The sequence below is a fragment of the Nyctereutes procyonoides genome, unplaced genomic scaffold (genome assembly GCF_905146905.1).
Source record: "Nyctereutes procyonoides isolate TBG_1078 unplaced genomic scaffold, NYPRO_anot_genome, whole genome shotgun sequence".
NCBI lineage: Eukaryota > Metazoa > Chordata > Mammalia > Carnivora > Canidae > Nyctereutes > Nyctereutes procyonoides.
Genome location: NW_026575044.1, coordinates 39,230,908 through 39,253,833, shown reverse-complemented (window position 1 = coordinate 39,253,833; position 22,926 = coordinate 39,230,908). Strand labels below are relative to the sequence as shown.

At 35.8% G+C, this 22,926-nt stretch overlaps 1 protein-coding gene across 1 annotated transcript in view; it reads left to right on the top strand.

The window, feature by feature from the left end:
* The window catches only part of MIB1 (MIB E3 ubiquitin protein ligase 1), a 139,358-nt gene that overhangs the window by 43,669 nt on the left and 72,763 nt on the right, over nt 1–22,926 (top strand). The window contains exons 7-10 of the mRNA XM_055323758.1: nt 5,356–5,539; nt 12,755–12,899; nt 14,675–14,808; nt 19,167–19,274. Coding sequence (XP_055179733.1) covers nt 5,356–5,539; nt 12,755–12,899; nt 14,675–14,808; nt 19,167–19,274 — 571 coding nt within the window. The remainder of the gene's footprint in view (nt 1–5,355; nt 5,540–12,754; nt 12,900–14,674; nt 14,809–19,166; nt 19,275–22,926) is intronic.

The window sequence follows — 22,926 nt, the reverse complement described above, 5'->3', positions numbered from 1 at the left end:
CAGGTTAGGCTTTACCTTAACGGGATATTGCGGCTGGTTTGATCTTCTATCCAAACTACTCAAACTTTCTCCGTTTCAGCAATAAGACTTTCTTCATTGCATGTGAACACTTAGAGGCCATCGTAGGGTAATTAATTGGCCTAATTTCAGTATTGTTCTCAGACAATAGGGAGACTGGAGGAGAGAGAAAGATGATAAACTTCTGGTTTTTGTAGCAGGCAAACACAAACATTTATAGGTTAACTTCTCTGTAATATATGGGTATGGTTTGTGGTTCCCCGAGTCAATGGCAGTAATATTGAAGATCACTGATCACAACAAAAGAACAAACAAAAACAAAGATCACTGGTCACAGATCATCATAACAAATATAATGAAAAATTTTGAAAACTGAGAATTACTAAAATGTGATAGATAGGGATTGAACAAATGCTGTTGGAATAATGGCATCAATAGCCTTGCTCCCACAAGGTTGCCACAAACCTTTGATTTATAAAAACATCGTATCTATGCAGTGCAATAAAATGAGGTATACTCATACAAATATCTGATCATTATGTTGTACACCTTAAATTCATACAAATATCTATCTGATCATTATGTTGTACACCTTATACTAATATAATGTTGTATGTCAGTTATACCTCAAATAAATAAATAAAGCTGCAATGAAAAGAAAACGGTGTTGAGTCAGTTAGTTATCAACATGGAAAGCATGAAATTGGACCCCTGCTACACACCATATAGAAATAGGACATAAAAAATGAATCACAGGCCTAAATGTAAGAACTAAAACTATAAAATTTCTAGAACAAAACATAAGTATAAATCTATGTGACCTTGGATTAGATGATAGTTTCTCACATGTGACCTCCAAAGCAAAACAATCAAAGAAAAAGTGAGTAAATTAGATATCATCAAAATTGGAAATTTTGTGTTTGAAGGAAACTATCAAGAAAGTGAAAAGACCACCATGGAATAGGAAAAAAATATTTGCAAATCATGTGTCCGATTTGGAAATTGTATCTAGAATATATAAAGAACTCTTATAATTTATCAATAAAAAACAACTCATTTAAAAAATGGGCAAAGGATTTGAATAGACATTTTTCCAAAGAAAATATGGAGATGAAAAAAAAATATGGAGATGACCATTAAGTGCATTGTGTTAGTTTGCTAAAGTTGCTGTAACAAAATACTACAGATTGAGTGGCTTAAACAACAGAAATTAATTTTCTTACCATTCTGGAGGCTGGAAGTCCAAGTTCAAAGTTCCATCAGGGTTGGTTTCTGTTGAGACTACTTCCTGGCTTGTAGTAGGTTGCCTTCCTACTATGTCCTCACATGGCCTCTTCTCTGTACATGCTCAGAGAAAGACATTTCCCACATCTGTTCCTCTTGTTACAAAGACCTCAGTCCTGGTGGATTAGTGCCCCACCTTTATGACCTCATTTAATCTTAATTATTTCCTTAAAGGTCCAATTTCTTAATACAGTCACAGTAGGAGGTAGGAGTTAACACCTATAAAAATATGCTCAACATTATTAGTTACTGGGGAAATGTAATTTAAAACCACAATGAAATACCACTTCACAAACTAGAATGGCTAGAATTAAAAAAAGTATATAATTAAAGTGTTGGTGAGGGTGTGGAGAAATTAGAACCATATCCTTATACATTGATAGTAGGAATGTGAAGTGGTCTTGATGCTTTGGAAAACAGTTTGGTAGATCCTCAAAATGTTAGAGTTAGCATATGATCCAGCTGGTCCACACTTAGGTTTATACTCAAGATAACTGAAAACATGTGTCCACACAAAAACCTATATGTGAATGTTTATAAAAGCATTATTCATAACAGCCAAAATATGGAACAACCCACATGTCAATTAACTGATGAATGGATAAACAAAATATGTATCAATATAATGGACTATTATTCAGCTATAAAAAAGAATGGAATACTGACATGTGCTGCAACATAGATAAATCTTGAAAGTATTATGCTTACTGAAAGAAGCCAGTCAAAAAAGGTCACGGATTATGTGATTTATATAAAATATCCAGAATAGACAAAAATGTAGAAATGAAATATATTACTAGTTAAGGGCTGCGGTGAGGGGTAAATGTGGATCAACAACTAATGTTTTGGAGTGTCTTTGTGGTGATGAAAATGAAATTAGATAATACTCGGGTGTACAAGACTGAATATACTAAAACCCCTGAGTTTAACACTTTAAATTAGTGAATTGCATGGTATAGGAATTAGATCTCAAAGCTGTTAATAAATAGGGAAGGAAACAATCTTAAATTCAGATTAGTGTGTAAACATTTAGTGTTACTTTTTACTAACATTTTGTGTTACCTTGTTTGTTGTTTGGAAATGTTAAATTGGGATTATTACTTGCCAAATTCTTGGTCAAAATTCTTTCTCAGGCAATGTGTTAATAGTGTTAATAGTGACTTGATATTTGAATTCTAGAAAATAATTTTTTTTTGTTGCTTTTTTCTTCTTAAAGATATTTACCTGAGAGAGATACACAAAGAGGTATGACCAAGAGCATGAGTGGGGAGGACAGGGAGAAACAGGCTCCCCTCTGAGTAGGGAGCCTGACATGGGGCTCAATCCCAGGACCCCAAGATCATGAGCCTGAGCTGAAGTCAGGCGCTAAACTGACTGACTCATTCAGGCACCCACCCTGTGGTCCCCTGCTTTGAAGGGGTTTCCCTTTTGGTTTGGGTAGACAAAACCAGAAATAACTGCATTAAAATGTTGTGAGTAGTCATGATAGATGAGTATTCGGGGTATTCTGAAGGTGCAAAAGAAGAGTGCTAATTTCAGTGAGGCAAATCAAAAGAAACTTCAGTGAGAGAAAGTTACCTTTGGAGCAAGTTTAAAAGATGGAGTCCATGTCCATCAGGGAGGGAAGCACCGTAGACAGAGGGAAGGACTGGAAGAAGTAGTGGTGTGTTCAGGCTGTAATAGGTCTAATAAATGTTGGAGTATTGGGAACAGGGGAAAAAGCTCTGTGATTGTAAGGCTAAAAAGGAATGTTTGCATATCTGATATATTTTTTAAGGATTTTATTTATTTGAAAAAGAGAGCAGAGTGTGAGAGAATGTGAGCAGGGGAAGGGGCAGAGGGAGAGAGAGAGAAGCAGGCTCCCCACTGAGCAGGGAGCCCAACCCGCTGCTTGATCCCAGGACTCTGGGATCATGACCTGAGCCGAAGGCAGGTGCTTAACTGACTAAACCACTCAGGCGCCTGGCATATCTGATTTTTATTCTTAACTGGTAGAGGCACTTCTTTCTCTTTGTGGTTGCTTTAGAAATAAAAGTTTACTTGATTATGGGAACTTAATAAGTTTTTATATGTTATAATCTCTCAGAGTTATTTATATGCTAATGACCATTTGAATTAAGGGGAGGAGGAATAATATGCCATATCGTAAAAGCTTATTTGGGGAACCTTTCTTCTATGGAGTGACATAATAAGACTGGGGGAAATGTGTTATATGTTGTGGTACGTCTATTTTATAAAATATTAAGTAGTCCATAAAATGATGGTTATAAAGATGGTAGCAACATAGAAAAATGCTTATGTGCAGCAAAGAAGAAATCAGAATTCAGATTTGTTTTGAGACGGTGATTACAATTATGTGAAATGCCCATGTGTGACCAGTTAAAACTAGATACAGTTTTTACCCTTGAGATTATTAATGGTATGGTGAAATGGTCACTCTCTAGGGCAATTTGGCTCTATCGAAATTATAAACAAATGCATACTGTGATCCGGTGGCTTTTTAAGAATCACTAATGAAACACTGACCCCATGTGCACAAAGATGTACATATAGGGATGTTCTTTAAAGTATTGTTTGTAATAGTGAAAATACTTTATTATTTATTTGTTATTTATTTATTGACTATTTATTTATTTATTTATTTATTTACTTACTTACTTACTTACTTACTTACTTACTTATGATAGACATAGAGAGACAGAGACACAGGAGGAGGGAGAAGCAGGCTCCATGCTGGGAGCCCAACGTGGGACTCGATCCCGGGACTCCAGGATCGCGCCCTGGGCCAAAGGCAGGCGCCAAACCACTGAGCCACCCAGGGATCCCCTATTTATTTATTTTTTAAAAGATTTATTTATTTATTCATGAGAGAGAGAGAGGCAGAGACATAGGCAGAGGGAGAAGCAGGCTCTTCTTAGGAGCCCGATGTGGGACTCGATCCTGGATCCTGGGATCACGACCTGAGCTGAAGGCAGCTGTGCGACCGCTAAACCACCTAGGCATTCCTTGAAAATACTAAATGATAGTAGGAGAATGGCTAAATGCATTAGTGTATAACGTTGCAATGGACTACTGTAGCCACTGAATTGAAAAAAGTTGATTTATATCTACGACACTGAAGAAGAGATACTTATAAAATCTCTTGTTTGTGAAAAAGGAAACAACTGTCTGTCTACATTATAAATATTAGCTCACTAAAAGAAAATCTCAGGGATACACAGTGGGATTTTTTTTTTATTATTTTATTTATGATAGTCATAGAGAGAGAGAGAGGGGCAGAGACACAGGCAGAGGGAGAAGCAGGCTCCATGCACCAGGAGCCCGATGTGGGATTCGACCCTGGGTCTCCAGGATCGCGCCCTGGGCCAAAGGCAGGCGCCAAACCGCTGCGCCATCCAGGGATCCCCACAGTGGGATATTTTTGTCCTGATTTCATTAGACTTTTTTTTTTTAATTGAAGTGTGGTTGGCACCACGATGATATTAATAGTGGTTAGTAGTGGGATAGGGAATGCTGATCCAGGTCTGTTTGTATGAAGTAGAAATTTCACTTTCACTTTATGTTTCTGAAATGTTTTAGTATTTAACAATGAGTGTGTATTGTATAACAATTTTTAAAAATATTTGTATTTATTTGAGAGAGAGTGAGACAGAGCAGGAGCAGCAGGGAGGTTTGGGAGTTGAGGGCCAGAAGGAGAGGGAGAAGCAGACCCCTCGATGAGTAGGGAGCCCGGTGCAGGCTTGATTGCAGGACCCTGAGATCATGACCTGAGTTGAAGGCAGATGCTTACCTGAGCCACCCAAGCACCCTTATAACAATTTTTAAAACATGCAAGTTAAACTAGACAGAAGTATATCATTTTATTGCAGCTAAGCCTTTTCTTAAATTCAGATAATAAAATTATAAAAAGAAATACATACAATTCAGGATGTCATTGCAAAGGATTGCTTTACTCTGTTGATGTGTTACAGGATTTTTTTCCCTTCAGTATTTAAGAAGGTTGTATTAAAATTAAGTAAACTTACCCATTTTGAGTTTTGGCTTGATTTTTAGGTGGACCTTCAATCCTGCTGTTCTCACTAAAGCAAACATTGTCCGAAGTGGAGATGCTGCTCAGGGTGCAGAAGGAGGTACCTCACAGTTTCAAGTGGGTGATCTTGTACAAGTTTGTTATGATCTGGAAAGAATCAAACTTCTACAGAGAGGACATGGAGAATGGGCTGAAGCTATGCTCCCAGTAAGTATATCTAAAATAGTTTAAGACTCGGAATAATATAGTTTTAGACTAGGAATTATATTATGCTTTAGTAGTTTTTAAATTTTTTTTAATTTATTTTATGATAGTCACAGAGAGAGAGAGAGAGAGAGGCAGAGACATAGGCAGAGGGAGAAGCAGGCTCCATGCACTGGGAGCCCAACATGGGATTCGATCCGGGGTCTCCAGAATCGCGCCCTGGGCCAAAGGCAGGCGCCAAACCGCTGCGCCACCCAGGGATCCCGCTTTAGTAGTTTTTAAAAAAATACCTTAATTTTGGAAACTAAATTAGCATACTCCTTGGAGAATTCTTCACTGGCAGCTAGGCATACTTAATGCCTTTTATTTTCTAATTTATTCCAGTTAAATTAGCCCAGGAAGGTCCAAATATGGCTACAGTTAATAGTTTTTGCAAGACTTGTTAGTGGAGATTGAAATGTAGGTAGAAGGCAACGGAGACTTTCCTGATACTTAACCCCAGAATGAGAGGTGCGTGCTCATCCAGTTACTAGCAGTGCTAGACCACTGCTGCTTTCCTCACTTGGCGGTCTGCCTCTCTAAAACTCAGAGAGTGAAAGAACAACTCTGAATGTGTGCCTTCTGAGGTGGCTTTGCTCCCAAAGAGTTACAGTTTAATATGTAATTTATTCAATACATTTTTCACCAAATCTTCAGCAACAAGAGAAAAATTTGTTCTTCCCACTTTGCATCCATCCTCTTTCTCCATCTATACCTTGCTCTTCTGTTCTTCCTGCTGTCCTCCCATACTTACTTGCCCTATATCCCATTTCCTCTCACTTTGCTGTGTCCTCCTATTTAATCCTCCACTTTGCTACCCCTGCTTCTGTCTCATCCAGTCACAGAACTTGTCCTCTCCTGTTCCTCTAGTCCCATCCCATTCACTGCCTCCTCCTTGTACCAAATACCTCCCCTCCCATCCATCTTCATGTCTCATCCCACCAACCCTGCTGTGTTGTCTAGTGCTCTGTCCTGGTTAGCAGCTCCTCTTCCTGTTTAGCCCCATCTCCTGGCTCATCTAACCCTCTGCCCCCTCTCATCCTTTCCAGTGCCCCCTCCCTTCCTTCATGTATGCCTTACTCCTTCAGCAGATATTTTCATACAAACAATGTGGCTATTAGGCTTCAAGGATGTAATAGTGAATGAAACAAAAAGAAATCTATTGTTATGGTGCTTTCATTTGAAGACATTTCATAGTTTGCAGATGCTGCTGACATTTTTTTTGCTTTAGTTAGCGACTAAGTGATAGCTGTATGTTTTACAGGAGCTGTATTTTAGAATCTTTATTTTTGTCTAAAAATTAATTTGTATATGATCTTTTTTGCTTTTGATATCAAAGTTGGTTAAAAAAAAGTATTGATTGTCTTTAAGCCTCACTATAGTATAGTGTTACCTAAATGTAATCTTTTGATGTACTTTCATAGGAGCTATATACACTATTTTAAGGTTTTTTTTTTTTTTTTTTTTTTTTTTTTAGGTCAAGGTGTTTTTGTTTTTTCCCCTTAGCAGTGACATCTTATATATATAGCAGCTTATGTGTTTGGAGTGCCCAGTTATTGTAAGAACTGTGCTAAATGATGAATATATACATACATGCACACACATATACATGTGTACACACATATATACATATGCAGACTATTTGTCCTAGGAATATTATAAACAGGTGGTGGTATGACCTCTTTGTTTTAAGGATGAGGAAATCAGAGCTAAGATTCTGAGCTGAAATTGGAACCCAAATCTGTTTTACTTCTTTTTGTTTTTTTTTTAAAAGATTTATTTATTTATCTATCTATCTATCTATCTATCTATTTATTTATTTATTTATTTATTTATTTATTTATTTATTTATGATGGACACAGAGAGAGAGAGGGAGAGAGAGAGACACAGGCAGAGGGAGAACAGGCTCCATGCCGGGAGCTCGACGCGGGACTCGATCCCGGGACTGCAGGATCGCGCCCTGGGCTAAAGGCAGGCGCCAAACCGCTGAGCCACCCAGGGATCCCCTGTTTTACTTCTAAGCCTAAGTCATCTATCTCCCATAGTAGGCTGCTCTATAAGCAAAACCTGTAGATTATATCTAGAGGAGAATTCTGGGATTCCAGTGGTGGTGGCATAGAATTTTAATATTCCCAAATCATTCTGAGAAAAATAGTCAACAACTAGATTAGCATACCCAAAAAAAAAGAAAGCCACAAACATCTATATCAAAACCAGGTAACAGAGTAGCCTGTCGAACCCTAAAATATGAATGATTAGTGACAAAACACTGCTCCTAAGTCAACAGCTGTTTGTCTGGCAACAGAGAGAATGGAGCATTGGCTGGCCCTGAGAACAGGGGTGCTCCAGCATAGTTAACAAGTATTCATTAGCTAGTGTAGGTAGACTATGTGGAAATGATAGCTGACCCGGGGAGGGTTCTTGCAAACTACATTTTGGGGTGAGGGTAATAGGTCCATGCTAAAGTTTGAAGGAGTTGGAGCAACCTGGGTCTGTAAACACTCAAAACTAACCAGCCATAGTGCTCTTCCTGGGTAGAGCCCTCCATTAAGTAGAGAGTGCTGAGAGTAGAAACTAAATTTTTAGGATAGAGACAGTCGGGGCAAAGGAAAGATAAAAGTTGGAAGGGATCATAATCAGATCCCAATACACAGTTATTACTGAAAAAAAGACAGTAAGGAATAGCATAACTTCTTTATAGACAAATGGAAGTACACTAGAAAGATATGCACAAAAAACTAAAATCTTATGACTCAAAATGAGCTAACAGAATGATAAAAGATGAATGAAGAAAATGGATCATGATTAGAAATGAGGTAATAGAACTTAGGAAAGAATTAAAAAGAAAAGGAAGATAATTTCAGAAAAATGAGTAAGCTTGACACAACACAGATCAAATAAATATGACAGGTAATGCCCTAAGAAGAACAAAAGGTAAAAAGGGGGAAAAAACTTAAAATAAAAAAGATGAAAGTATTTCAGGTAAAGTGACAGATATAGAGCATCTAATAGATGTATATTAGGAGTCCTTGTGGAAAAGGAAAGACAAAAGCCAAAGCAAAGGAATTAAACAACTGCAGTAATTTATGATTCCAGAAAAAATGTCCCCAAATTAAAAGATTTAAAGCTAAATATGAAAAGGACCCATTGCATACCTGGGAAAACTGAGAACACAAAACACTGAACCATATTCTGATAAAATAACTGAATCTTCAGGAAAAGAAAAAAATTCTTTGATATCTAGGAAAAAAGGTCAAGTTTTACTTATAAAGGAAAGAAAATCTGGTCTCAGTGCTTTATGATTTCAAATGAAATAACATTTAAGGTATTCAAGGAACAAAACTGAAAGCTAAGAGTTTTATATATAACCAAGCTGACTTTAAAGTATAAAGCCAAAAAAAAAAAAGCCAAAAAAATAAAGTATAAAGCCTACAAATTGATATGAACAATTAAGAATTCAGAGAATCTTGTTCCCATTAGCTTTTTCTGATTAATCTATTAGAAAATGTCTCAGGCAGCCAAGATGTCGGGAGAGAGATCAACTGAAGGGGCTGATAGTGATCATTAAATATGTATGTATTCGTTGAACTAAGATTAAATGATAGTTGAAGGGGTAGGGTCTATATAATGGTTATATGCTCTGTCAACACAGATTAAGTACAACTGTCAAAAAATGGAGTGGGAATGAAGGGAGCATATGGAAAGTTTAGTAAGCTGATTGCCTTTTAGTTATTCACTGGAACTAAATACTATTATTTTAAATCAAAATCTTGAAGGAGAAAGAAGGTAAGGGTAAGACCATGAGTGACTAATTTCAGTATTGTACATACTGGGGAATGAGTTGACTCACTCAATCACTCTGACTCTTTTTTTTTTAGAGGGATAAAGTTTTATATGTATATAAATTATATATTAATATTATTATAAATATAACTATTTAGGACAATGCAGAGTTTATGTGGAAAGAAAGCAAATGGTGGAAGGATTAACCATTAAGTTAAAAAACGTGTTTTTTTTTTTTAAACTGTGTTTCATATCTTAAAAAGGAATGTAGTATAGGGAATAAAGGTAGAAGGAAAATGTCTTTGAATATGTCTTGTTTTATAGATTTTATTTGAAGCCACATAAATATTTTACGTAATTATAAAGCAAAATTAAATTCCTTAAAGTGGAAAGTAAAATGAAGTAAGTAAACCTAAATGTGTATCTTATTGGCATAACCATACAGAGAGAAAAGTACAAGTGATTTTGAAACACAGTAATTTATCTTTGTGTCTTTTTAAGAAAACTCTAAAGAACTGCATATAAAAAGCAATTTTTAACAATTTTTAGAGATCTTATTGTTTGTGATAGTATTATTATCCTGAGATTGTTGTATGTGTGAGATGACAAAAAAACAAGTGAGTAGTTATATGGTAATTTTAATTCTGTTATCCCTGGTGACCTTGAGAGCCAGAATGATCAGAGTAGGAAAAGGAGATACATATGTAACATAAAAGAGGCTACAAAAAACCCTGTAGTCTTGAGTTTGAATTGGAAAAGTGTTTTTACTTATGATTTATTTTATCTTTAAGACAAAACACCCTCCCATCACTATTTCCTAGCTCTGCCCATGAAAAGACCTAGAAACAATAACCATTCTAGTAACAGTAACCAGCCTTCGTGCCCAGATTACAGTCTTGAAATAGCCTTTCCCTCTGTAAAGAAACAGTCTTGGAGAAGTGGCTAATTCTAGCTCTTTGTCAGGAAGTGAACAAGATGAGCCTCAGAACAGATAGCAATGAAGCTATTAAAGATTTCTAGATCATGTTAAAAGGATCCAGCAGCCAACTTGGAGTGCTCCTTATCAAACAAATGCAGAGACAGATGAACTTATTAATTATACCAATAGCAAAATTGAGATTGTAAGAAACTTCATAGGACAGATAACCCTGTTTCTTCAACAAATAACTGGGAAAGAAAAATATATGTATAAACTTTATTTGAAACTTCATTTAAGCAGACTGAAAAAATTTACCATTTATGAGGCAATTGGAAATTTGAATGCTGGTATTTTATGATATCAACAGAATTAATTGATAATTTGGGAAGGGTTGGTAGTAGTATTGTAGTTTTGTTTTTTAAAAAATGTTTGCATGATTAATAATACAGGAAGGGAGAATAGGTAGGGGAAAACAAGATTGGCCATGAGCTGAAAATTGTTAAAAATAGTTGATGGGTACAGATTCAAAATACTATTGTGTACTTTTGTATGTTTTAGACTTTCCACAATTAGACATTTAAGGGGAGGGCAGCCCCTCTGGCTCAGCGGTTTAGTGCCACCTTCAGCCCGGGGTGTGATCCTGGAGGCCCGGGATCGAGTCCCACGTCGGGCTCCCTGCATGGAGCCTGCTTCTCCCTCTGCCTGTGTCTCTGTCTCTGTCTCTGTCTCTGTCTCTCTCTCTCTCTCTCTCTCTCTCTCTCTGTGTCTGTCATGAATAAATAAATAAAATCTTAAAAAAACCCCAAAAAGCATTTAAGGGGAAAAAAACAAAGAATGCAGCCTCAGAGTTTGAGATGATGGAAAATTTCAAGAGAAAATGTCTAATTAGAAGTTAAAATTGATGTAAGAGGGCAGGGAGAGGGATAAATAAAGTTAGATATGTATATTTTGGAGTTTTTCAAAATAAGGTGATAGTTGTCAAAGTGGATTAAACTTTTAAGGAAGAAGAGTAAAAAACTAAGGAATAAAATTTGGGTGAGTGAATAGATTTAGGAATCTGAAAGAGGACAAGAAGCCAGGGAGTAGAGAAAGAGAAGGAACAGGCAGAAAGGTTAGACTGTCATCTGGAAATCAAGGGAATAGTTTCAAGTATTTGGGGTCAAATGCTGTGGAGAGGGTAAAGGATAAAACACTGAGGGGCAGTCTACTTTGTGTTAGGAAGTAAGATCTTATCACTGTTCTTTACCAGTTTTCTAGTGTTGTGATTTGCTCTCCTGTTGTGCTTAAGAGAATGGGTTTTAGACTGGAATTTGAAATTGGGGCTAATGATAAGCACTTTACTCTCTGGGTTATGTATGTTAGGTGAGTTAATTCGTTTAAAGCTCTTAGAACAGTACCTGCCACATGGTAAGAGTTGCTGTTTTTTTTGTTTTGTTTTTAAGAGTTGCTGTTGATTGTGTTCTGGACCCAATTGCCCTCAAGAATATAAATACATTTTTTAAAAAATCTATTTTATTTTGTTTTATTTATTTATTAGGTATTTATTTATTTATTTATTTATTTATTTATTTATTTATTCATTCATTCATTCATTCATTCATTCATTCATTCATGAGAGGCACAGACAGAGAGAGAGGCAGAGACAAAGGCAGAGGGAGAAGCAGGCTCCATGCAGGGAGCTCGACATGGGCCTTGATCCTGGGAGTCGATCCTGGGACTCCAGGATCACGCCCGGGGCTGAAGGCAGGCGCTAAACCACTAAGCCACCCAAGGATCCCCTATTTATTTATTTTAGAGAGAGAGTGCATGGGGAGAAGGGACAGAGGGAGAAGGAGAGAATCTCAAGCAGACTCCCTGCTGAGCACGGAGCCCCCACGCAAGGCTCCATCCCACAACCCTGAGATCATGATCTGAGTTGAAATCAAGTTGGATGCTTAACCAAGTAAGCCACCCAGGCTTCCTCTTTTCCCATACATAATGGTACTATATTCTTTTGTCTTGGAATGAATATTGATTCCCTTTTTGGTTAAAGTATAGTTTGTTTTAGAAATCAGATTTTATTTTTTTAGGCTAGATCGATGATGACTTTTGGACTACTTGATTTACAAATTCTCAAGGTGTAAGATATTATGGAGTTAAAAGGTTAGAGGTTAAAAGGTTAAAAGGTTATCAAAAAGCAAAATATTGTGACTTCTTATGAATGATAGACTCATTTGTTTTTCATTTATTTATTTTTGATTTTATATTCTTGTGGAAGTATAGTGGCTTTGTTGATGAAAATATTTTTTAAAGATACTCTTTAAAGTTTGCAACTAACAAATAACCCATTTGAATATGTTGTCCTTTAACAATTTCTTCATTAGGAGCAAAGGAAAATTAATACTTTAAACATGTAAGAACTGATGATTGATTTCTTTATGGTATGTACTTTAGACTTGGGAACATGAACTGATTTTTTTTTTTTTTCTTTTGAAAGACTTTAGGTAAAGTTGGCCGAGTACAACAGATTTATTCAGACAGTGATTTAAAGGTGGAAGTTTGTGGAACATCTTGGACATATAATCCAGCAGCAGTTTCCAAGGTGGCATCTGCAGGATCAGCCATTAGCAATGCATCTGGTGGTATGTTTGTGTTGTTGGGTATTTATTTATTTTTAAGATTTTATTTATTTATTCATGAGAGACAGAGAGAGAGAGGCAGGTTCCCCGCAGGGAGCCCGATGCAGTACTTGATCCCGGGACTCCAGGATCACACCCTGAGCCAAAGATGCTCAACCACTGAGCCACCTAGGCATCTCGTATTGTTGGGTCTCTAAAAGTAATATGGTTTACATTAGAACTTTCATTAATTCCTTGATTATCATGTACAGCTAATGATGTGTGTTCTTAGTTTTCTCCCAAATCACATGACCTCACTTGAATGTTCACTAACATTTACACTTTCGCTAAAGATTTTTTTTTTTTTTCATATAATGAATAGTTTTTGTTCTGGCTGAGGTATACTCTGGAAAATTTCCATAAATAGGTACTTTTTCTTGGGTGCCATATCAAGGGCTTTCCACATCAAATCTGAGATAACTGAAATTCAGTGTTGTACTTTTTAGTTGGAACTTCTGCCAAGAAACATGACTTTCTTAGACTGCTTTTTTCTCTTTTTATTTTCAACATTATTGCTAGCAGAAGGCTTTCTTCCTGGATATTTTTATATACCAGCCATATTTTTTTCTTAGTATTTAGTACTAATTATTATACATATAGAAATGTATAATAAGTAGAAAATCATTTTGAAATGTAAATAAGGTGGACGATTGGGTAGACTCATGACAGTGTTCTCTCCCTGTGCTCCAGCTTTATATACAGAGCCTCAATTCATACTAGAACAAATTATAAGTTACTGTGTATTGTCATTCAGAAAAGAAAGTAGAGCTATAACTAAATTTTAAGAAAGTAAAAGGAGAACATTGGGTGACTGCCAACCTAATTTTATACTGCTTTCTACTACTCTGTTGCTGTCTCTTCTTTCCTGATGTAATTTGCTAGTGTGCTTAAAATTTAAATCAGGTGGTATTTATTTCTTACCTTGAGGTTAGATGACATCATAGTGGGCTGACTACCTACAAATTCAAAGAATGAGACATAGTTAATATCCTGATCAAATAATGTGGACTTGGTGTTGGTCCTCTGCCTCACTTTGTGATTGCTTTCCACTAAGTAGATCCAAGAATTAAGGAATAGAACTGCTGGGTAGTTTCTCTACTGATTAATGCTACTTAGAAAAAAAAATCTTATGAAAGAGTCTGTGTAAATATATCCCTAGTTCTTTTTTTGTTTTAGTCAGTACGAATCAGGTGACACCTGTTGAAGTATGTTAACATTTAGATGACCATTTTCAACAGAAAGTTGATTTGTCCCTAAGACATTTCCCCACATATTATAGGGATTACATTGCTTTTGAATCATAATCATTGATTTATTGATTTCTTCTATGGTCTATAGCATTGAGCTCCAAGAATCAATATGGTATGTTAAAACCTGAAAGGAAGTTTGTATTGTTCTGATACTCCCATGGAAGAGTGTTCATTTGTGATTATCTTTGGTATGACTGCTAAATCTTGAATTGTTATTTGTATGTAATGCTCTACTTTTTCTGAAATTATAACTTGAAATACATTAATTGGAGAAAACTGGGAATGCTACAGGTTAGAATTTAATGCAGGTTTATATGGTAATTAAAACTTTCATGAGTAATATCTGTAGTATAGTACAAAAATAACGTTAATGATAGCAATAATAAAAAAGGAAAAGTATATATTACAGATATGTGAGTAATGCTTGTCTGTTAGTAATTAAGGTTTGAGATTCTCCCTATATTAGCCACTTTATCTGATGTTTTACAGAAAGACTCTCTCAACTCTTGAAGAAATTATTTGAAACCCAAGAATCTGGTGACCTCAATGAAGAATTAGTTAAAGCTGCTGCCAATGGGGATGTTGCTAAAGTGGAAGATTTGCTAAAAAGACCAGATGTGGATGTGAGCATTTTAAAAATTATTTGAAGCCTACACAAAAATCGCATAGTATAATGAACATTACACAGTTCAATAATTATTGGGATTTTTCCACATGTGCTTCATGTAGTCCTCCTTTGTTTTTCTCAGGTATTTTAAAGACAACACTGGACATCATTCTTCAAGTACTTTTCTAAAAGATAATGAGATTTTCTTATTTTAACACTGTGACCTTTTGAATTTATAATTGACAAAATTTACATTTAAGTTTTTTTTCATTTAAATTTTTATTTTTTTTTACACTTAAGTTTTTGAGTGATCATTGTCCTTTCCCATTTCTCATGGAAATGTCCTCATACCATGTCTTTTAAATATCTTTTAATAAGTTTTATAAGCAGTGTTCTATACCTCTTCTCAAAACATTTAATCTAAACCTTTTCCAGTGAAAGTTGACTATTTTTAGTTTATAATGCAGATAAACTAGAGGTTATGCATTTTGTAAATCTTAATAGTTTATTTTATCATTCACACAAGCCATATTTTAGGTGGGCCATTTTAGTTCTAGTTAGTCATTCATTGGCTTTGTTATTGCTACCATACTGGCACCAATAGGATGTTCAGTGCTGGCCCAGAGATTGTAATTGGAGTGGCACAACATCATATTCCAAGGAGCTCATGTGGCATTTCAGTTATTAGGGAGATGTCATTTGTGGCAGCGTAACACAGTGGTTTCATGATTGTGAGATATATCAACAAATCAAACAAATAAACAAATAATTTGTTTCAGATATCAAAGTACTAAATATTTTTTATATTCAAGCAGATTTACATTTTATTATACTTAATTTTTTCTTCATTTAATTAGTTTTTTTAAAACTAAAATTTAAAATGTAGTTTTAAAGGGAATTTAAAGGCAAAAAATAATTATACAAGGTTCATTATGAAAAACATTCCTATCTCAGTTCTGTTGACTCATCCTTTAGGGGCAACTATTTTCACCTCTTTCACTTGATTTTCTTCAAATGTTTACCTCCACATCTTCCAATAACATAGTTATATTGTTTTCTTCTTGATTTTTATGTTTTAGGAGTAATCTTTTGGTAATTTAACTGTGAAGATGAGAATTCAGCTTTCTTTTCTACTTCCAGCCCATTCCCTCCATGCACACACACATTCCTCTCTCAGCTTCTTAATGTGGTTAGGTTGTATGGTAACTTTGTTAAGATTAAAATTAATTGTGCATATTATTACTTAAATGACATTCATATCTGACCAGTGGATGGTGCTAGGTTGTATTTTTCTATATAACTATTTGCTTCCTTCATGTTCATAATTGTTCTTTTACTTAAAAATATTGATGTGTAATTTACATATAATGAAATACATGGATCAGTCAGTTTTGACAAATGCATACATCCACGTAATTCACACCGCTACTAGGTGTAGAACATTTCCTTTATTCCAGGAAGTTCACTTGTAGTTTTTCCTTAATCAGTCCCTCTTAACTTCAGACATAAGGTTTCTTATTTGTTTGTAATCCATATTGCTATAACTAATTCTTCTGAAAATTTCTATAGTTGTCTAATCTCCAAGACATTCAGGCATGTCGTGTATGTGTTCATTTCTACTTCTGAAAGATGATAACATAGGAGAAAACATAAGTGACTTTGGATATGGTGATGACTTTTTAGATGCAACATCAAAGATACGATCTGTGATTTTGTAGGAGTGATAGTTTTGTATTTTACATTTAAGTCTGTGATTTGTGTTGGGTTAATTTTTATGAAGGGTATATATACAGTTTGTGTCTAGATTTTCCTTGGATTACTTCTGGCATTGGCCATTAGGTCTTTTTTCTTGGTCTGGTCTGACTCCCCAGAAAGGTCTTAATTCTCCTGCAGAGAAGGTGTAAACCTGGCTGCCAACCTCAGGAATAGTGAATAAGGGAAGAGGGACTGGATTCTCAGCATTCAGCATGTAAATATTTACATAAAACTTCTGATTTTAGTACTTTGCCCCACTGATAACAGTGCTTGGTTTCTGTAGGCTAGAAATATTTTACTCTTTCCAGAGAATAAACTTTAAGGCTTCTGCTAGCATCAGAGTGGACCACTAGCTCAGCTGAGCAGAGTAAGGGAATCCAGGGATCTAAATGCTTTTTAAACAAACTATCAGCCAATATTTTTGTGTTTAGCACTAACCACCACATTATCCCCGTATCAAGAGGTATCCAGTCAGTACCTGAGCTTTTTGATAGCATAATACCTACCTTCCTTGGTAGAAGGGTTGCTTCTAGGTTTTTCGCATAGGAGGTTTAGGGGCTGCATTTTAGCTTCCTGTATAGGTGCTTGCACCCGGGTGTGGGTGTGTTGTTTTTCTAGTTCTAATTATCTTTGTGGTTTGAGGCTTCAAGGAAAATAAAACTTTACTCTTGTTTTAGCAAAATGTTGAAAGGTAATGAACACAAGTATTCATCCAACCTTTAATTAAAACACACTTAAAAGAATATACTTTTTAAAACAAGTTTTATTGAGGTATAATTGTACTGAAAATAAATACATAAGGATATGGTCTTTAAAAAAAAAAGGATATGGTCTTTAAGTCTCACAATACTGAAAAGCTGTTCTCCTGCTTATATATTTGCTCAACTTCAGGCTCTTCTTTTTTTTTTTTTTTTAATTTTTTTTAATTTTTTATTTATTTATGATAGTCACAGAGAGAGAGAGAGGCAGAGACACAGGCAGAGGGAGAAGCAGGCTCCATGCACCGGGAGCCCGACGTGGGATTCGATCCCGGGTCTCCAGGATCGCGCCCTGGGCCAAAGGCAGGCGCCAAACCGCTGCGCCACCCAGGGATCCCAACTTCAGGCTCTTCTAATGGGATTTTTTTTTACCTTTAGCTTCTTGTTTTTCATAGCATCCTCTTGATTTTTAGATAAAAAGGATTCTTGAATATCTCTAACTGAAGTTTCTCAAAAGTTTTCTTTTTTTCTCTCATTTGTTTCTTCAGTGTCTTTTTTTTTTTCTTTTTTTGAGTTGTTTTGTGTGTGGTTTTTAAAAATTTTTGAGGTCTTCCTCAAATCTCTGATCTTTGGTTGACCATTCATATCTGAATAAGACCTTAAAAAGCTTACTGGTAGTTCTTTTTGCTTGGATAGGACTTAGTGACTGACTTTGCATTATGGTGCTTGCATGTGGTGGAGCTTTTGGGGTCTTTAAATGCTGTCATGTAGAGGTCTGTTCTTCTCCATGACTATTCAGTTGTTCAAGAGAGGAAGGCATTTTTCTGTCTATGGACTAGGAGCATGGCAGCCAACGTCCTGTCCTTGAGTTTGAGAAGAGTGCCCTAGAGTGTGGCCATTTCACATTAGACTTCTGTTTGGGGTTTTTCTTATGTTAACCCTCTGATGTACTTGCTTTTGCAGGCTTTGACTGCGTGTGAGGTTCCCAGGTTTTGTATTCCTTTTCTCTATAAAGTCAGTCTGCTTTGTCCTTTTCAGACATGTGTTTTTATTGTTTTCTAATGTTAGCTTTCCCTTTCTTACTTAAAAGCGAGTGCATGCGTGTGAGCAGTGGGGTAGAGGGGCAGAGGTAGAGGGAGAAGTAGACTGCCCACTGAACATGGAGCCCAATGCGGGGTTGTATCCCAGGACCTTGAGATCATAACCTAAGACGATGTCAGCTGCTTAACCAACTGAGCTGCCTAGGTACCCCCATCTTGTTACAGTCTTATGGATGGGAGTGAATGGGGTGGCTTTAATGAATTATACTTAGCCTTAAGTATGTCATGGGGAAATTATGCATTTACACAACATCTGAAGTGAAGAAAAGGTTGGAAATTATTACTTTAGAATGTCATAGTTAAGTATAGCTACCCTGCTAATTCATGTATGTATTCCTCATGATAATTTACTGACAATATTCAATATATTTGTTGAATTGAATTTATTTAAATAGTGGACAATATCTTTTCCAAAAGTTTTCCATTCACTTCATTGCTTTTTTCTCATTGAAATACAGACTCTGAGCTTTAATAATTCAAATAGAAGTAAATATACAAAACTAATAGAATTTACTTTTCTCCCTCAGTTCCTTTCTTTTTTTTCAGCTGTGCAGATTGGCTAAAACAGTTGTTTCATAGCTCTTTGAACAATGGAACTTTCATCTTAAAAAAAAGAAAAAATGTCTGTTTCCCTTCTCTAAATTACAGAAAAGTTTCTGGTGATCTGTATACTAGGATATACGGCACACCAACCTAAATTATTTTCTAAGAATCATACAGTGTGCTAGATTTATTTATTTTTTCAATGTGCTGGATTTAAACCTATACTGTATTGGCTTCTTGTGATTTGTGACAATCCTTCATCCTTTCTTCTCATTTAGGTAAATGGACAATGTGCTGGTCACACAGCTATGCAAGCTGCTAGTCAGAATGGACATGTTGACATTTTGAAATTACTTTTGAAGCAAAACGTGGATGTAGAAGCGGAGGTAATTAAATTAAGCTTGAGAAATACTTAAGTAAAAATCAATGTCCTAGAAATACTTCTTTATTATAAGATGAATTGGTTTCATTCCTAAAATTTAATAATCACCTAAGGCTCTTCTGACTGAAAAGAAAAATTTGACAAGAGGTAACTTGAAGTATTTCTTGTTTTTCTCTGATCTCTCAATATTGTAGACATAATCCTAAGAGAAGATAGGAGTTGAGTTTTCCTTTACTATGGTTGGACCATCCTGCTGCTAGGAGCCCAGTTGTGTTCATCCAAGAATCATTCTGAAGAAGTTGAGGGAAGGGGAATATATAGATCATATAGGTCAAGATTTTCACTGATCAGTGGCACTCAGAGGCCTTTTTTTGTTTTTTGTTTTCCCTCTAATAAGGGAATCAGTAAATTAGAATTTGTTTAGTCTTATTGTTGCTTGACCTAAATGTAGATCTTTGAAAATTTTACAGGACGTATTTATCATTATGTGTGTGTATATATGCTTAATTATTAACTAATTTTTAATTTGACAGAGAGAGGTAGTGAGCAAGAGAGAGCATGAGCAGGAGAGAGAGGGAGAAGCAGGGTCAGACATGGCGGGGCTCAATCCCAGGATTCTGGGATCATGACCTGAATCATAAGCAGACACTTAACCAACTGAGCCACCCAGGCACCCCTATATATGCTTAATTTAATTTAGAGTATATTCTTTTTTTTTTTTTTTAAGATTTTATTTATTTGACACAGAGAAAGAGCACAAGCAGGGGCAGTGATATGCAGAAGGAAAGTGAGAGGCAAGCTCCCTGCTGAGCAAGGAGCTCCAATGTGGGGCTTGACACTGGGATCATGACCTGAGCTGAAGGCAGACAGATGGTCAACCAGCTGAGCCACCCAGGTGCTCCTTAGAGTATAGTCTTTTAAAAGGGAAATGAATATTTTTTACTGTCATTGGAATTTCAGTTGAGGATCTCTATGTGTGTTGTGAAGGATGTCTTCCTTTATTATAGTAAATTATAACCTCATTATTGAAAAAATGTATTAAAATCACATTTGTTGTAGTCAAGTGGAAGATTATTTAGAAATAAGTCAAATCCTATCAAATTTAGACCAGATAGAAAGTTGTCATTTTGTCCAAATGATACTCCCATCTGAGGAAGCTTAAAGGACTTGAATTTCTGAGGGCTAAATTAGTGGACCAGCCTGTTTTTATTCATTAAAAAATTTTAAAGATACATATTTGAAAAGAGAAGCCTTCTATTATTTTTGCTTTTTTTCTCAGATTGAATGTATTTTGATTTGTTGGATAGCTACTAAATAATCTTTGGTGTTGTGGTTGTAAATAAGTAATTTTTGATGGAATTTTCTATTGTCTTAAAAATACTTGAATTTTTAAATTAGTAGGTAGATATCTATAAACTATGATAGTTTAATTACTGTAATGTCTTTATGAATGAATTTTATGATTTGATTTTGTTTTCACAGTAGTAATTTTTAAGTCACATATTTCTTGGTTATGATTTTAGAAACACCAGTGTATGTTACAAGATTTTTTTTGGTAATGAAAGAAAGACTTAATTTAAATATAGTATATTGTAAATAGAAGAAAATTACTTTATTGTGTTATTTTAGTCTGGCTTAGGGAAATGGAATGAAATTCCCTAAGTTGAATTCCACCTCGCCCTTTTTTTTTAAGTTTTTATTTATTTGAGAGACAGAGAAAGCATAAGCAGGGAGGAGGGGTAGAGGGAGAGGGAGAAGCAGACTTCCTGCTGAGCAGGTAGCCCAACCTGGGGCTCAGTCTCAGGACCCTGGGATCATGACTGGAACTGAAGGCAGATACTAAACTAACTAAGCATCCAGACACCCCAGATATCTCATTTCTTTATTTAATGCATCTGGAAACTACAATAGCAACAACTCCTAAAATACCAAAGCTCTTCTGATTGATTATAGCTAATAACACAAGAGGCCAAAAATCAAAATTTTTGGCCTGATTTTTTATAAAGTATGTTTTCTGATTCAGAATTTAATTGATAAAACTGACAACATGAGACTCTAGCCCATTTGTGTTTCTAAAGACTTTTGTTCACATGAGAGGTTGTGCACAATGGCGGTGCAGCTGTGGTGTTGGGGACAAAGTTGGCACTGTTCCTTTACTGAACTCAAATACAAAACAAATGGTTAGTGATTATTATAAATCTGTTAAGATTGGAGGTGAAGTGTGGCTCAGTAAGCTAAGTGTTTGCAAATTTCTTTTAGAAAGTTTGAAAACTAGATCTGTTACTAGATCAGCGGGATACATTTGGACTTTATCCATACCTCCTCATTCAGATTTCCATTTTGTGCATTTTCGGTTTTAAAAACCATTGTAGTCAAAGGGACTACACTCATGCAGTATATTCATGTAGGACTTGCGGAGTGCAGGCTCTGGGTCAGTTCTGTTCAGGGCCTGAGGTCGCCACCGCCCCCCCATCCCGGTGCTGCCAGAAAGGCCCTGCTCCCTTGTCTCAGCACCATGGGAGTGGCCTCACCTTGCTGCCCCAGCCAGGAAAGTGGGTAAAGGGCAGGGGCCCTGCACCTCAGAGCTTGTCCTGGTGGCCTGTGACTGTCAATAAAGCTTGGGTTTGTGAAGATTAAAAAAAAAAATAGGTTTTTTTTTTCTCATAGGTTGTGAGATAGGTTAATTGGATAATGGGCACTTGATGTAAAGTACACTGGGTGTGGGACGCCTGGATGGCTCGGGTTGTGCCTCTGCCCTTTGACTCAGGGTGTGGTCCTGAGTCTGGAGTCTTGGGATTGAGTCCCACATCAGGCTACCTCTGAGGGGCCTGCTTCTCCCTCTGTGTCTTTGCCTCTCTCTCTGTGTGTCTCTCATGACTAAATAAATAACATCTATAAAGGAAAAAACTACACTGGGTGTTATGCAGCTGTTGAATCACTGAATTCTGCCCTCGAAGTTAATAATATAGTATATGCTAACTAAATTGATTTAAATAAAAAATTTAAAAAAATAAATTAAAAACCATTGTAGATGTAATTTGTAGAAATAGTGTGAGAAAGGGATATTTATACATCAGGTTAAGTAAATAACACAGCTTCCTAATTGGCAAAGAAAAAAACTACATTTAAAAATTAGGTTAAAATATAAGTACAATTCACAGCCTAATTGCTAAAACAAAAAAATCATCTAAGTATCATTTTTCTGGATTTTAAGAATTTATTAGAAATAGCAATATAGTTTTTTTAGAATAGTAGTTCTCAACTGGGAGCATTTTTGTCCCACAGGGGGACATTAGGAAATGTCTGGAAATTTTTAATTGTCACGACTGGTGGGGAGCGTGGTGGTGGGAATACTATTGACATCTATGGTGTAGAAATGAAGGATGCTACTAAACATCTCATAGTGCACTGGAGAGCTCCCACAACAAAGAACTATCTGGCCCAAACTGTAAATAGTGCCAAAGTTGAGAAACCCTGGTTTAAAAGATAGAGGAAATATTTCCTTTTACAAAATGCACTTAAATTTGTGATTCATCATTTGCTGGCTTTTTTATAAAGTGATTTGTCATCATTAATTTATTATTGGAAGTTTTAAATATTTATAAAAGTAGAATAGTATAATGAATCCTGTATTCATCACCCCACTTCAGTTATTT